Source organism: Mycteria americana, chromosome 1, assembly GCF_035582795.1.
Source record: "Mycteria americana isolate JAX WOST 10 ecotype Jacksonville Zoo and Gardens chromosome 1, USCA_MyAme_1.0, whole genome shotgun sequence".
NCBI classification, from domain to species: domain Eukaryota; kingdom Metazoa; phylum Chordata; class Aves; order Ciconiiformes; family Ciconiidae; genus Mycteria; species Mycteria americana.
In genome coordinates, this window is record NC_134365.1 from 34,406,228 (window position 1) to 34,423,824 (window position 17,597).

The 17,597-nt window shown below is 42.1% G+C and overlaps 1 protein-coding gene across 1 annotated transcript in view; it reads right to left on the reverse strand.

Moving 5' to 3' along the window:
* The window catches only part of NELL2 (neural EGFL like 2), a 165,630-nt gene that overhangs the window by 35,123 nt on the left and 112,910 nt on the right, over nt 1–17,597 (reverse strand). The window contains exons 14-15 of the mRNA XM_075491600.1: nt 10,066–10,188; nt 7,379–7,474 (exon numbers count right to left, since the gene is read on the reverse strand). Of these exons, the coding sequence (XP_075347715.1) occupies nt 7,379–7,474; nt 10,066–10,188 (219 nt within the window). The remainder of the gene's footprint in view (nt 1–7,378; nt 7,475–10,065; nt 10,189–17,597) is intronic.

Consider the following 17,597-nt stretch of genomic DNA (forward strand, 5'->3'; position numbering starts at 1 on the left):
ACTTGGGAGCCTCCCCAAAAACAGGAGCCTGAATTCTCAGGACACCAGGATCCAAGCAAGCCAGGTGGGCTATGAAAACTAATGAACTATGGGAGGCATCCCTTCTTCCTACAGCTATTGCTCTGGTCAGTCCACGCCTGTACTGCCTTCAGGTTCGCTCCACCACTTTCCTCTTGCTCCTTTGGTTGTTTCCTCCTTCATTAAAGTGCTCAGCAACCCCTTAAGGATTTCAGAGAATAAAATGATTAACCTTAATATGCTTTCTGCTCAAGGAGTTTGTATGTTATACTCATTTATCCCAGCATGCAACCGGCTTCCCCTGGTTAGACTATGAACTGTTGAAGGGCATTCTCATTACTCTAGGTTTGTGCAGGACCTTGCATACTTGTAGCACAAATTTGAGCCTTTTAGTATTATTGTTGTAAATCCCAAACCGACTATCAGTTATTTAAATCTTCATTGTAAAAATAAAACTGAGCAAATGGAAGATTCCTGAGTTGTTGGGAAAGTTTTGACTGTGATACTTTCATAGCTTACAGAGAGTTTTCATTAGACTGGGGCCAAGAATTTCTAAGAGTTCTGCCAAAAGTAATTCCAGTTCTTACAGATTTGGTTCAATGCTCTACGGGCTTCAAATGCCGTTTGTGTCACAGTTTTAGTTTCAGAGCCTACCTGGCCACAAGCTGATTGTGGTTGTTTTAGCTGAACACCAGGGATCAAGGGCTTAAATGGAAGCAGTTGTCTTGTGATGCTAAATGTACTAAAATACTTCATTTCTGCAAAATCAGCAAAGTTAACAAGCTTTCTGGTTACTTTGACAAAGCCTTCTATTCCAATACCAGTAAAATTATTTTCCGAATAACTGGGGTATCAGAATTAAAAGATTTTCACAAGCTTCCTTTGGAACAGGAATAATAATAGTCTTCAATAATCTGAAGCCTGCTATTATTATGGTCAGTGCACATGAACAAATTAATTTGGATTTGCTGAAAAGAGCAACAGTCACACATTTTAATTATTTAGCTTATACAGAAAGTGGTACAAAACTCTAAAGAGATCTGGTCTATAACATTTATTTACCCAAATCACTTGTCTGAGTTGTATTTCAGTATTCTGAACTACAAATGTTAAGCACAAAGTCGCAAAAATTTGTTTTAGCGACACCAAAATTTTTTTCTTTCTCCATGAAGTACTCACAACACTTACGGTATTTTTGTTTGAGTTTCCATATGTGGAAAAAAAAGGAAAAAAATACAGAGAACAGCCAAATAATATATTTCCCTTGGATTTGGCTATTTCTGATAAGAGATCAGATAAGAAAGGGTGATCTCACATACCTGATGCTCACCATTTTTTTCATAAATGCAGTTACACATTTAATTAAGCCAACTGTTAGCAATAATGTATGGCTGAATGAATGTAGAGTCTGTAAGTTAAACTTTTTCTCAATAGTTCCTTTCAAAGGTAACAGCTTTGTGTGCCAGTTTATTTTCAGCAGTTTGCCATGGATTGTTTAATAACAGGTGGACATGATTCCCGTGATATCCAAGGAAAGTTCATTATCAGGAAATGCAAGTTACAGCCAATCATCCATAAAAAAGTAATATAATCCCAGCCATCCTGTTAACAAAAACTACATCAAAACACTACTAGTAGCGAAACTCTGCGATTTGATCTCATGCATAATTAAAAGTGGTCCAGGGGAATACCCAAAGCACAAAACAAGTGTGGGAACTCAAAAAAGAAGCTGACAAGCAGCAAAAATGCAGTAATCTTGTATACACGCACTATCAGATATGTATATATAGTAGGAGAACAAATCCACCCTTAAAGCTCTGTCATCAAATTAAAGGCGAGTTACAGTAACATCAAGCAGACCTAACAAAATCATCCTGTGCTGGATTCTAAAATAAAACACTTCTCAAATACAATTTAAGGTAGCATTTAAAATGCCCATTGAAGAATTCATAATTTTGCAATCAAACAAGACAGTATTAAGTCAGATATTCTGAAAAAGTTTAACAGGCACAAATATGTTTAGATTCCCTTGGCAGTTGCAGCTCTCGACACTGCAGAAGGCTGCTCTACTGGGTTAACTACTACTGTGTCTTGTAAGACCTGAAAATCTTTCAACACATATACCCCACCTCCCTAAGCCAACGAATGCATCCCCAACATTAACAATGCCTCAACCCACATCCTTTGGGAAGAGAAACGGGAATTCTCCCACGTCTCATTTTTATGTTCTATTACCAATTAAAAAGAAGTGCTGGAGGTTGATATATCTGCACATGATTCTTGTATCTGCTTCCTCATTCCACTGATCCATTTCCACAGGGCACAGGCCATGATTTATCTAAAAGGCTTCCAACGGATCATTCTAAGGTGTTGCAATAGCTCTGTTAACTGCAAGGCACTCCACAGTGAATACCTCTTCTCATGGGAATACCTGACTAGCAGTATTAGTTGATTCTCCTTCTTATGTTTCTGAGAGAGACGTGGCTCCTAGTGACATCCCAGAAGCACCCATTTGGAAGCAAAAAATTTTATGAAACCCATTACAGCGCTTAATTACACAGGGCTTCACTTCCCTTTGCAAAAGCTGCATTGAGTTTAGGAATCTGACATAGCCTTTCCATGGCAGCTGACAGGTGAAAAGAGTTACAGCTGTGCCCATAAACACAAGCAAGCTTCTTGTGCTAATCCACCAGAACTGGGAAAACCGCTTTGAGTTCTGGGTGAATGGATTTGCCCTGAAACCATGTTTCAATCTCAGGATAATTTTATCAGAAGACTTCTGATCTCTCCCATCAGAAGCAGGCTGTCTGCTTCCTACTCAGCAGTGCCCTATCAGTCACTGCCTCTGCTCCTCTCCACTCTATTGGAAGGCTTGGTGGAGCTGCTAGTCCCATCACGTGGAACAGTACATCTCCCCAACCAACATGGGCACCAAGGAAACAGGCCAGGTCTTTGCCACACAGTAGACAATCTCATCAAAAATTTAGGGAGACGCTCTGGACACCAACAATCCCAGCTATTTCAGCTCTAGTTTATTCTTGTTCTTGGTCAATGGCCTGTTCTACAACATGAGCCTGGCTCCATAGGCAGGACCTAAGCATGGACGGCAGCATCCCTCTCAGGCTTTGGGAGGAATATAGAGACACTGATTGTGTGTGCAGGGATGGGGTTTGGAAAGGACATGGAAAACAGTGAGGTACTCAAAGCTTTCTTCACCTTGGTCTTTACGGGTAAGATTTGCCTTCAGGATTCCCAGGTCGCCAAGACCAGCGGGAAAGTCTGGAGCAAGAAAAATTTACCCTTGGTGGAGGAGGATCAATATCTAAATAAAGTGGAAAAAACACAGGTCGATCAAACCTGATGGGATGCACCCAGGAGTGCTGAGGGAGCTGGCTGATGTCATTGCGAGGCTAATCTCAATTATCTTTGAAAAGTCATGGTGACCGAGAGAAGCTCCCGAGAACTGGAAGAAAGCAAATGTCCCTCCTACCTTTCAGAAGGGCAAGGATCCAGGGAACTACAGATCAGTCAGCCTCACCTCCATCCCTGGGAAGCTGATGGTATCCTCCTGGATACCATTTCCAAACATATTAAGGACAAGAAGGCGATGGGAATAGTCAGCATTGATTATGAAGAGGAAATCATGCCTGACCAACCTGATAGCCTTCTAAAATAAGATGACTAGGTTGGTGAATGGAAGGAGAGCAGTGGATGTTGTTTGTCTGGACTTTAGTAAGGCTTTTGATGCTCTCATAACATCCTCAGACAAGCTGAAAAGTGCAGGCTAAATAAATGGACAGTGAGGTGGATTGAAAACTTGCTGAATGGCTGGGTTCAGAGGGCTGTGATCAGCCGTACAATGTCCAGTTGGAGGCTACTCACTTAGTGGTGTACACCTGGGTAAATACTGGGTATTGGGCCAGTACTGTTTAACATCTGGACAATAAGGCAGAGTGTACCCTCAGGATGTTTGCAGATGATACAAAATTTGGAGGAGGGTTTGCTACACCAGGTAGTTGTGCTGCCATTCAGAGGGACCTCAACAGGCTGGAGAAATGGGCCAACAGAAATGTCATCACGTTCAGAGGGAAATGCCAAGTCCTACAGCTATTAAGGAACAACCCCAGGCACCAGTACAAGTTGGGGACCAGCCAGTGGGAAAGCAGCTTTGCAGAAAAGGATCCGGAGGTCCTGGTGGACCCCAAGTTGGACATGAGCCAGCAATGTGCCCTTGCAGCAAGGGAGGCCAACAGCCTCCTGGGCTGCGTTAGGAAGAGCGTTGCCAGCAGGCCAAGGGAGGTGATCCCTCCCCTCTATTTCATGCTGTTGAGATCACATCTGGGCTGCTGGGTCCCGTGCTGGGCTCCCTAGTACAAGAGAGACATGGAGCAAATCCAGCGCAGTTCTGTGAAGATGATTACGGGACCAGAGCATGTCATACGAGGAGAGGCTGACAGAGCTGAGATGTTCAGCCTGGAAATGAAAACACTGAGGGGGATCTTATCAATGTGTATAAATCCCTGACAGTGTTGGGGGAAGCTAGACATGCCCAGTCACACCCAGGAAAGGGACTAGGGGGGTGGGAAATTGCATCTGAAAGTAATGAAAAGAATTTCTTTTTACTGTGATGGTGATTGAACACTGGAATTGGTTGCCCAGGGAGCTTGTGGAGTCTCCAATCCTGAAAACACTCCAAATCCAACTGGGCGCAGTCCTGAGAAACCAGCTCTATTTGACCCTGCTCTGAGCACGGGGATTAGACAAGATGATCTCCAGAGGTCCCTTCCAACCTCATCCTTTCTATGATTGTGAGAAACTTAAACTGAGCTATTAAACCACCTTTTACAGAAGGAAACAGTAAGAAGTGGTTGATTGTATTTTTCTAGGTTATCGCTGGGGTGTGGATTCAATCTCCTGTTAATTAATTCATAGGTTCAGCAGCTGCTGACACTTTCTATATAACTATATGTTTTATTTTAAGTCAAAAATGCCTAGATTCTTCAATAAGCAGTTTTTAAATATACATAGCATAAACAGAAATAAGTAACATGCGGTTTAAAAATAGATTTGGCATCTTTACATCAATCCTCCTCCTTCCTTGTATGTGATCACAACTAAAGATGTCTGCCTAGAAAAGATTACATTACCTTTAGTAGGTAAAGTGACTGTTCAAAAAGGAAAGCTTCCAGCATAAATTATTTGTAGTATGAATGTCTTGAATCACTTCAAGCCTAACGAGAAGTACCTTCAGGAAACTGTTGCATTCACTGGGAGTGAATATGTACTGTCTGAAGCTCAGGTTTTCTTTTATGGCTGTACACAGCACCATTTTTCTGACAATGCAATCTCAGAATGAACCAGCTTTTGCTCTTTATCGACAGGCTAGCTCTTCCATTTGCCACTCTGATGGTATTTCAGACTGTATGTTTCAAAGCCACGTGCAAGTAGATTAGAATCCTACTTTTGCACATTAATATCTAAATGAAGTGACCAGACCCATACCCCTGTGGCTGATCTCCAGCATTACTTATTTCAGTGGAGGTCCACCAGGACAGAGGGGCTTCTCCTTGCAAAGCTGACCTATGAAACTGGTTTGGGGCTGGCAAACTGGCTCCAAATCGTAACACCAATATCACTAGCTCTGAGATATCAGGTGAAAACTACCATACTAACCTTATGTTAAATATTGAGGTCAGATATTCAGAAAGGCATTCAGATCTGGTCCAAGTCTCTGCCTGCCCTCCTATATGTTTCCTGAAGGGCAGGAAGGATGGGCAGTTAGGCCAGCAGTCCAGCTGCTTTCGAAGGACATTTGGGGCTGAATGCACTTAAGCTGACTTAAGTTAGCTTAAGGTGCCTGAACTTTCTGAATTGGGAACAGTGTCCCTGGGTTCTCCTCCAAAGAAGGGAGCAGAGACAGGACTTCCAGGGGCAATTCAGAAAAGCCAGTAAGATCTCTCTTTGATAGCGCCTATTAATATTGACTATACAAGGAGACTAAAGCAAATATGCTTCTAGTCTACACATGTCATATAGGAGCATAAAGCTGGAAAAGATGAATGTGGGCCTTGAAACCATACACGTTATATTTAGTTGATAACAGCAGAATGCTGCAAGGAGCATGTAAGACAAATATTACTAAAACAAAGTAACTGTTTTAATACTCGAGCATTATCTTAGCACAGAAACTGTTCCAAGCAAAACCACAACACTGTTACACTGAAGAGACCTTGATATCCTGTACCACATTATCTGCGGTCTGTGAAACTGTGAGGAATACTTGAAAACTTGCTCTTTTGACATTTTTCTAGACATAGATGAACAATCAGGATACTGCTTTTCACACAGCATCCCTCTTGTGCACTGCAGTAATATCCGCTCAAACACAGAAGAATGAAAACAATCACATTTCTCACCTCTCAAATGGACCAGATAATACAGAATTCAGATCAGTCTGTGTTTTTCATTAAACTGGACATGTTTACAAGTCAGATGAAAGCAATACTTGCTCAAATGACCTCCTTTCCTCTGTTTGGAAGATTTATTGAAGGCAATATAGAACAGCAACAATAGTCAATCATAGGTGGCAGACTGCCCTTTTATTAGGCATACTGAAGCCAATTAATCTAAGCAAGCTTTCTACCTTTTCCTCCTGGAGGCATGTACGGTTAGAATGCATTTAAAAATTCTGCAGCAATAAATAAAGGTGTTGAAACTATTCATTTGAACTTTGAGAAATTATTTACAGGCACTTGAGATGCTAAGTATTAACATTCTACATACTCTGCTGGGCAATGTAATTTGACTAGATCCAAGACTTAAAAATAAAGTTCTAAAACAAGGCTTTGTGGTACTGACATCCTCAGGGGTAGCGGGAAGAGAAAGGAATGCCTGCGAAAGGAGGCAAAAGCAGTAGGAACACCGAAATCTGCCTTAACACTGAGTCAGAACGCTGAGTCAATCAAAGTTGCAAGGGAAGGTGGGCTACTGAACCAGTCACACATTTACAGCACAGAAGTAATCAATTATGGGAATTTATTTCTAGATGTCAGATTATCTGCCATTTATAGGAGATACCAAAGGCCATTTGAGGTGAAAAGCAAGTCTATAATAATCTTATTAATTATGAAACATCAAAACCCAAGATGTCTTTATTCATGTTCTCATTTTTGCAGTCCATGTGCTTCTAATTAGAACTGCTGTAATATATTCGCTTGGGAGGCATATAAGAAAAGTGAGTAACTTTTTAGTAGCGGCTTCCTCTTTCAGGGCACACACTTAAATAATAATTCTTTATTCTTGGATTACCTCAAACATCCTCTTTGGATTACCTTCATCGTAAATTCAATTATAATCTTACCAGTTTCACAGCTGGGCCCAGTGAAGCCTTGTGGGCAGGCACACACATTGGAAGCAATACAGGCTCCTCCGTTCCTACATCCGTCTTTGCAAAAGGCTGCAAAATGCAAAATCACAATATAACATTAAGAAAGAATTAACGTAACTACACTCAGCAACCGTGCAGGTGGCCACAGGCCGCTGGCAGGCTGGCCCAAAACGCGGTCCCTGCAGCACGGGGTGCAGAGGCTGCCTTCTCCTAAAGATAGAGGTCACGAAGAGAGGGTTTATGGCCCCCCTGCCTCACTGGCCAGATGGGCTGACAAGCTACAGAAGGAGATTAGAGTAAATCATCTGAAGACAACAGCTCACATATGTGCTCCTTCGTATGCGCTGGGAAGCAGAGAAAAGCAGCGTCTTCCCCAGGAACAGACTCTTCCTAGGGCACTGCTGGTCTTCTCTGCTGCCCAAATAAAGGCCTGGGCATAACAGGCACAGCTGAACACTAAATTGTCTGGCTACCTAATTCCTTGATTAAGCAATTAGATTGAAACAATAAAAATAGTAATTTTTTCTCAAGGGATTCTGAAGAACTTAAAAACTTTTACCATGTAGAGTTTGAAGTCGATCCCTGGATTTGTTCTTTGGCATGCTGCAATCTGAGAAGCCATGCTCATGCATTTAGGTGCAGCATTCTCCAGATACAGTTGTGAATATGCATATGCATTAAAGAGTCCCTTCTGCAGACACAGAAATGCAACCAGCTCTGACAGAAAACATGGTAGCTGTTAATTGCTCTGATTGTATCCGCAACAGGGAATCAGAAATGCTCTGGTCACAAGAAACTGTAGGTGAAACTAGGCAGATGGAGGTTATCGCCAACACAAAGAGTCGCTCCAGGCACTGGTCTAGCCCTGTGCTTGTAACCAGCCACCGGAGATGCCAGGCTTCGGTCTGCAGCTGCTCTGTGTAAGCGCCACTGATGAGGTCTTAAGGCTCATGTGAGAGAGAACATGAGTGCTGTCGATTTGAGCTTTCCAGCTCTCAGTTTCCAGGCACCAGCCTTGTGGTGTGAGACCGCCGGCACTGAGAGAGACGTCTAAGCTTCCCAGTGCAGGATGGCACGGGGCACGGGAGCACGGCTGGCGGCACGGTGCATGAAAAGCTGCCAAAGCCATGGGGACAAGAGGCGCATCCAGCTCTCTCTGAAGGATGCTGGCATCCAAGCCAGGGCTGCAGAGAAGTACATTTCTCAGACTGGGACACACAGGCTCAGAGCCTTCTCCTGCGTACTGTCTTTTCAGTATTGAAAAGGGAGGGAGGGAGGGAGGGAGGGATGCACTTTTCTTTCACAGTGGGGCCAGGTGCCCTCTGAAATGTCAGACCTGCAGTCAGAGCTCTTCTTCAGGGAACAGAAGAGCCGAGTGCGGTGCCCTAGGGTTACGTACCTTCTCTTTGACCCAAAGAAATCTCAGCTACCTTTTTGGAAGCTGACACACCTCCGGCAGAAGGACTGGGGAATACTCCCAAGCACAGCACGGGAGCGAGCTGTGCAGACAGAGCTCTCTTTTGAGAGGAGCGGCTCTGGGTTTGAACCTCCTCAGGCTAAGACTTCTTTCTCATTCTCCAGAGGAGGGAGCCCAGCATAAAAGGGCATATTTGCTGACATCTCTCCCTCTACCCATGTGTTTCACTGGAAGCGGACTAGGTTGCTGTGTTTTATGAAGAGCTCGTTTATGTTAGGAATATTTAGAAAAATCATACTGTGACTCAGGTGAAGGAATAACCAGTGCTAAGATCTTAATCAGGCTTAGTAATTAAAGAAATTCTGGGTTGCTTAGCATTGATAATACACAGCAGCAGAATGTAGCTATGGGATATTACCAATGTTAACTCCAGCCCTTTAGATTCTCACACCTAACAGATCAAGAGGACTGAGGCACAATTTCAAGGAACGCTGGGTATGCTATTGCTGCAGCCAGATCAATTCTCACATCTGAGCCAGTTCCTCTACAGCTACACTACTTTTATTTTCATGCATCCTCTAAATCCTATGTTCAGAGCCTGAGGACTTCCAAGGATTTGGGCCCAAGTACCAAGTATCATCTCCTCTGATGTGAAATGCAATGGAAATAAAAGCAGCATTGTATCTCTGGGAAAGCATCTTTCTAAGACTACTAATATAACTTCTCATGTTTACCAGTGAATGAGAATGTTAGAAAACAAGGCACTACCTCATGTGTAGCAAAGGATTTGTGCATGCATGTCTATTGCTTTTCTCATTTACAATAAAAAGACACAGCATACCAAACAACTTTCAGTTCATCCAAGCAAAACAGCAAGTGATTGACCATGGACAATGTAGATCTGACAAAGTTTTCACAGCTGTACCTTTGTTGCTAACTGTGGGCTTTCTTGAATGGTGTAGCATGTATAGAAACTGTTAACTTCAGACAGAAATGAAACATAATTACTTCATATTTTAGAGCATACTAACTTATGTATGCATTATCCTCAAATTACTGTGACCTCTGACAAATGCGGTCAGTGTATATCTGCCTATGAAGATCTTCTTATAGGTGCAGGACCTAATGCCTAGCTTAGCATTTTGTCTGTCGTCTTCAAGGTACGTGAACAGATTTGCATCAGCTATGACAAAGCATCTCATCCAGTTCAGACTGCCATATCCCCAGGTTTTCAGCGGCTTACCTTTGCAGATGGTACCATTTCCCGTGTAACCTGGCTTGCAGACACAGTTGTGCCCACCCACGGTGTTGAAACAGAGTGCGTTTTCATCACAGTTGTGCTGGTTTGTTACGCATTCATCATGCTCTGAAAAGGGAAACAAGAATGGGATGGTCCTGAATTTTTAAAACATGACAAAATAAAAGCTTTGTCTAGGTTTCCACATTAAAAGAGATAAACACATTAGTAGTTACTGACAATAGGGCTATGTGAACATGTAACCATGGGATAGCCAGGGTATATATTTTTAGCACATACTAGTATGTGATAACTGTGCTGCAGCATAACTCCAGTTTCATTAACAGGGAGCCACCAGCATTATACGTTCCACGTGGGCTACAGTGTTCTTGTAAACATTTGCCAAAGAGCCGGTAACATACTGAAAATCCATATGCTTACGCTAGTTCTACTGTATAATTTATTCATGCAGGTTTGTCTTATGCGGGATTCATAGGGTTTCCTTCAGAAAGCTGACTCATGGTGCGAGACACATGCTCCAAACTGCAAAAGATATGGTTAGCAGAAGGCAGGACTTCAAAACGTAGCCCGTCTTTTCCTTCCCTTCAGTGCGTACACAGCACTTTATTTAGATGAAGTAAGTAACCCGAAAACAAAGGTCTGCCTGCTGTTCAAAGGACTTTCACCATGGTGTGTCCTAGCACCGGAGACTGATGGATGAGACTCCTCAATCTGGTGACTAGAGCCAGACATAGTGGGAAATACGCTTTTTGGGAATAAATGAAAAGTCTGGACAACATGATTTTGTGTTAACTTGCAATGCACTGTTTAATCTGAAACAAAAAAGTATTGTATAAGTGTTCAGGCTACTGAACATTTTAATGTTTTAGTTAAGAAATGAAAAATGCAATTTCAAAATAAGATGCTCTAAAGCGTCATTTCAAAATGCTACATGAAATGCTCTACTATTTTCAAAATGCAGTATCTTAGTCTGTAGGCACCAAAATGAAATGTTTCCGTCTTCTGGAAATATTCCTTGCATTTTCTTTAAATCAACAGTATTCATCTATCCATAAATAATTTCAGACCCCTGAAATTTTAATTTCAGGAAAACAGACTGTTTGGGGAACATAAAGGCACCTAATTTCAATCAGCACACATGGACTAACCCGCATGTGAGGTTTTCATAGCCGTCATTCTGCCCAGGTTTCAGCAAATCTTATTAGTGCAGCTTATGCCAGTTCTGGCTGACACAAGTCTTAAATCTGGAATCAAATGCTCTTTCTTCCCCAGTTTTGGATATATCACACCGCTCTGAATCTTCCCCTTTATAAATAAAGAGCTGAAGTCTGCACGTACCCCACAGAGTTGTCAGGAAAATTAATTTCTTAACATTTGCAAATCACTATGGAAATGTTCAACTTGCTATTTCAATACTGGCCATAAACTGTAGGAGTATAAAACTGGCAGAATGGCACATCTCTAATTCACCAGTAGATGTAAATTGTCCTCTAGTCACAGCAAGTACCTGTTGTTTAAAAGGGCGAAAAAATTCACCACAATGTCACTAATCAATTTTAAACACTACACAGGTTTAGATTTTTTTTTTTTTGGTGGGTTTGTTGTTGTTGTTGAGTGTTTATTTGTTTGGGTTTTAATAACACTAACCTAACATCTCTCTTCTAAACAAGGACTTATGTGTGTCCTATATCACCAACAATGCTCTCCTCAACCCTCAGCACGGAGGCACCAGCACTTACTGAGCTGAGTCCCTTGCTGGATGCAGCAAGGCATGGGCTGCAGGCCTCTGCCCTGAAGCATGAGTTAATTACTTTGCTCTCAGCATGAATAACGAAAATTGTTATTGTTCCAGCCCCTCTAAAATCCAGTTACAATATTTGACTCCGACCTCCTAACATAGTGAAATCTCTCGTGCTGGCTGAAACAGTATTTATGTTCAATCAGTCCATAAAATAAAAGAAAAATAAAGTAATGACCATGCAAATTAGGTTAAAAGTGTTGTCTGTACTGTAATAATATCCTGGCTTTCTTACTTTGTGTTAATATTATTTAAATATGGTATGCTATTTAAATTTTAAAAATATTTTTTTTCTCATTTTTAAAGGTTCTGTAAAACAACAGGAAAATAACTATGGAAACGGGCGAAACATTATGTACTCAGCAGGGAAAAATATCTTGCAAAGCCATTTCCTTGGTATCTCAGGAGGTAGGGTCTATACAACAATACATCACACTGGTAAACTCAGCTCAAATCACTGAATTTGACAAATTAAGTATCATCCTCAATGAGGAAGTGTAGCCAGCCACCCCATACCTTAGGAACACAAAAGCATCCCTGGCACGTATGGCAGCTCTTTATTACGGATAAGAGTATATTAGAGGAAAGCAGGTGATCACAGACTGTCACGCTAAGAGGAACGGCTCTACGCGCGTGGCTGGAGCAGCTCTGGAAGCCCATCGAGGCACCACAGGCAGGGCAAGCGCTGTGGCCCCTATGCCATGCAAACTTGCTATTGGTATTCCAGCGCAACAAGGTATTACCCATATTTATAACACCATCTTGCCATACTGGGGCCTTGAAGACCATTTGTACAGATGTATGTCCTTCACATAAAAAGATGAGTGTCACACTTGAGTGTGCCTTCCTAATATTTACTCTCTGGGCTAAGAAAAACCACCGAGTCTTTTAAGATGGATTTTTCTTAAAGTGTGCAGTATCAAGAAAATTAACTTTCGGTCATTTAAGTAAGGGAGCTTGGATTCAAAGATAATATGTCTGGTTTCCTACTCTTGCCGCAAGAAACTTCAGTGTTTCATATCCTCCCGTAAGAAAGTTCATGGAGGATGCTTGCTAACATTTCAGGAGGAGGGTCCAGCACATAACCAAAACTGTATCAAAACAGTCAGCACTTCTACTTCTGTGGTTATCTGCTCAAGCTTCAGGTCTATTTTTATTTAAATCAAGTATTAGCATCTCATAAAAAATTGATAGATCTGATAAAGGATTGTTGGATTGAAGTTTACATGTCATTTTTTAGGAGTAAAATGTCTCAGATTAAGAGGAAATTCTGTGATTCAATGTCCTGGTTTCAGCTGAGACAGAGTTAATTTTCTTCGTAGCGGCTGGTATGGGGCTATGTTTTGGATTTGTGCTGAAGACAGTGTTGATAATACAGAGATGTTTTAGTTGCTGCTGTACTAGTCAAGGACTTTTCAGCTTCCCGTGCTCTGCCAGGTGCAGAAGAAGCTGGGAGGGGACACAGCCAGGATAGTTGATCCAAACTGACCAAAGGGCTATTCCATACCACATGACGTCATGCTCAGTATATAAAAGCTGGGGAAGAAGAAGGAAGGGGGGACATTGGAGTGATGGCGTTTGTCTTTCCCAAGTAACCATTACGCGTGATGGAGCCCTGCTTTCTTGGAGATGGCTGAACACCTGCCTGACCATGGGAAGTAGTGAATGAATTCCTTGCTTTGTTTTGCTTGCGTGCACGGCTTTTGCTTTACCTATTAAACTGTTTTTATCTCAACCCATGAGTTTTCTCACTTTTGCTCTTCCGATTCTCTCCCCCATCCCACCGAGGGGGAGTGAGCGAGCGGCTGCGTGGTGCTTAGTTGCCGGCTGGGGCTAAACCACGACAGTCCTTTTTGGCGCCCAACGTGGGGCACGAAGGGTTTGAGATAATGACAGATTTGATTGGAATGTGCCAGATAGAATTTATAGCTGTTATTGCTGTTTAGCTATTAATCAGCAGGCTTCTGTGCTTGCCATAGGCTTGCTTGCCTTACTGTATGTTAGAGCCTAGGGCTCGTTAGTGGCGGCTTTTCGCTTTCACTGCTTGCCGTGCTGCTGTACTGCTGATCACCTTACTCTGCTGTGCCTGGGAACATTTTGATAACAGCAATGGCCTTGCGCCTGGGCTGGCAGATGGCCAGGGCATTGCTGCTGTTTCTATGCTGCTGTACTGGACAGGCTGGAACTCCGGTGTGAACTCGAGTCGAAGGGACTGTGACCTGTGGATGAATCCACGTGGGAGCAGGATACCCCAAAGCGTCTGTGCCCATGGATAAGCCCATGCCAGAGCAGGTATATCTTGAAACGTCTGTGGCCATGGTTATGTCTGTGCCACAGCAGGTATAGCTCTGAAGGGATTGTGGTCCAAGGATAAGTCCACGCTGGATAAGGTGCACCTCGAAGCATCTGTGGCTGTAGATGAAGTCCATGCTGCAGCAGGTACACCTCGAAGCATCTGTGGCTGTGGATAAAGTCCATGCTGCAGCAGGTATACCTCGAAGCATCTGTGGCTGTGGACGAAGTCTATGCTGCAGCAGGTACACCTTGAAGCATCAGTGGCTGTGCATGAGGCCATGTTGGAGCAAGTTTACTTCTGAAGGTACTACATTCTGTGGATAAGTCCAAGCTGGAGCAGGGGCAAGGGGAGGACTTCATTGCAATGTTAAACCTGATGGTCTGTCTAAAGGGACCAGGGGTGGAGATTGTAATGGAAATACCTTTAAATTGTTGTATCCCAGGATTTGAGTTGCATGTTGTGGGAATTACTATAGCAGGAACCCCTTGTTGCTAGCGAGGCTAGGAGCAAGGGGAGGAGTTCGTTGCAATGTTAAACCCTATATCCTGGTCCAAAAGGACCAGGGGTGGACATTGTAATAGATATACCTTTAAATTGTTGTAACCCATGATTTGAGTTGCATGTTATAGGAATTACTACAGCCGGAACCACCTGAACCAATGGAGGAGAAGCCTTACAAGAAGCAGTGCAAGTGCAGCAGTGACCTGACCTGAGCTGGTTTTGGTGCCCAATAACTCCAAGCAACACACCACCTCTCCTGTCCTGAGTAACAACCATAAGAGATGAAGCCCAAAGTCATGGACTAAATGAACTCAGTGGACATTTTGTGGACATTTATGGTCATTTTACAAATATTTTGTAGGGGTGGTCCATAGACTAAGGGAATGATATGTGTGTATTATATCAAAGGATGGGAAGGGTGATGGTGGGTAATGAGAATGTATTGAATAGTGTGAGACCTGAGCATGACGTAAATGGTATGGAATAAGGGGTGGATACTGTCCTGGTTTCAGCTGAGACAGAGTTAATTTTCTTCGTAGCGGCTGGTATGGGGCTATGTTTTGGATTTGTGCTGAAGACAGTGTTGATAATACAGAGATGTTTTAGTTGCTGCTGTACTAGTCAAGGACTTTTCAGCTTCCCGTGCTCTGCCAGGTGCAGAAGAAGCTGGGAGGGGACACAGCCAGGATAGTTGATCCAAACTGACCAAAGGGCTATTCCATACCACATGACGTCATGCTCAGTATATAAAAGCTGGGGAAGAAGAAGGAAGGGGGGACATTGGAGTGATGGCGTTTGTCTTTCCCAAGTAACCATTACGCGTGATGGAGCCCTGCTTTCTTGGAGATGGCTGAACACCTGCCTGACCATGGGAAGTAGTGAATGAATTCCTTGCTTTGTTTTGCTTGCGTGCACGGCTTTTGCTTTACCTATTAAACTGTTTTTATCTCAACCCATGAGTTTTCTCACTTTTGCTCTTCCGATTCTCTCCCCCATCCCACCGAGGGGGAGTGAGCGAGCGGCTGCGTGGTGCTTAGTTGCCGGCTGGGGCTAAACCACGACATTCAATTAAAGGAGCAGAGATTTTAAAACAATAGGAATGGGAAAAAATCAGCAAAAAAAGAATCGGGATGTTTTACAATCCATCTAGATTTGTTGCTCTGTATCATCTGAGCTTAGCTTCAATAAGACACTTAAAACCATTTAAACGTAGTACTTCTTCATATTCCTTCTTACAGTGGCACCTAACAGAGCAGTCAGCCTACACTTCAGGAACAGCTCTTTTATGGACTGATTACAAATCGTTAAACTACACCCGAAAAAATCCTGTACCTAAAGCATCTTATTACATTCACTCTTCCAGCACATGGCACACTATCCACACCAATTTAAAGAGACCATCAGAAACAGCTTCTTCCAGAATTCTCTATTAATAACAAGGCAGACTGTCTAGCTTTATTAAAGATAGAAATACTTATTTGTAATAAAAAGGGTGGTGCTCTGTTGATAATTTGTCATTAATTCACTCTTATCGCTTTGATTTCTTTTTTAATCAAACACTTGGAAAGCCACCTTAAATGAGGACATTGCAGAGACTGAGTTCAGCAATCTTAAATATCAAACCAGGAACTGTAGCAGCAGAGAGGACTGTGCTTCACAAAGAACCAAAAAAGCAATTTATAAAAGGATCATTTAAACAGAACCATTAATATGGTTTTTAAGTTCAAAAACCAGTACAGAAACATTATTTGCATTATTTAGAAATTTCAGTCCTGCCCAAATGTATTTCTAATGCTGCAAGAAGCAACACTGAGGCCATTTATTTCAAGCACCTTTAGAAACTGTGTGACACATTTAACAAAAGTCCTGTACTTATTTCACTGCACACCATAACGATGATGGGGACAGGCCAGATACAACAGTATTACAGAGGCAAGGAAATAAAAATTATTTTTGCAAAGAGATTGTAATGATGAACACACCTGAATTTCCATAAACATATTCTATAAAGACCAAATGCACTGGTTTCAATGATTACTTCTAAAGCTTTATTATCTAATATACCTAAATTCCATTTTGCACTCTTCAGGACTCTATGTTCAACAGTGCTAAAATTCATAAAATCTCTGTTCTGAGTGAGAATCAACCAAAGTTTTAAATACAGTATTTATATTGACTAAAGTATCTCTGGAATGAGGTTCTTTTAGATAGAAAAAAAAATTCAACCCTAAACTTTGCTATTGCTCCACAGTAATAACAATAGCAGCAGTAAGTGCGTCTGAATGTTCCATTAAATAGTCCTTATGACACAGATGACTTAGAGATGCAAAAAATTACGTGATGATGCAATTAATTCACCTAGGCGCATTTGGGTGTGCAGCAAATAGATTATATACACACAAATACATACACACCTAGGTCACACAAATACATATACACATATGTACATACATATATACACAAACAGTAAAGGTGATGTACTTTATTTTACATATGTACATACATATGTACACAAACAGTAAAGGTGATGTACTTTATTTTACTTTGGTTCATATTGAAATAGTACTCTAGAATATTCCATATGGTCTGCTTGACAAAAATGCGGTTACTTCAGGATATCTAGGGTGAAGTACTGCACCCTCATACTTCACCTAGTACATCCTAGAGACTGCTGGCATAAAGTGACCAGGACCCACTAGATCCTGTGATGTATGACAACGCAATGACAGCTGCAGGACCTGTCTTACCAAGTTTATTACCTGTGCAGAGATTCTTGCAGAACTTAGTAAAATTTAACATACTGTCTACAAGGTGTGTCACCTACCTCCTCCCCCTTTTATCTTCCTAGCACCGTGCAACATCAGTCCCTATCCTTCCTACTGTGTATTTCATAATTAAAAATAAACAAAAAAATCTCTAGAG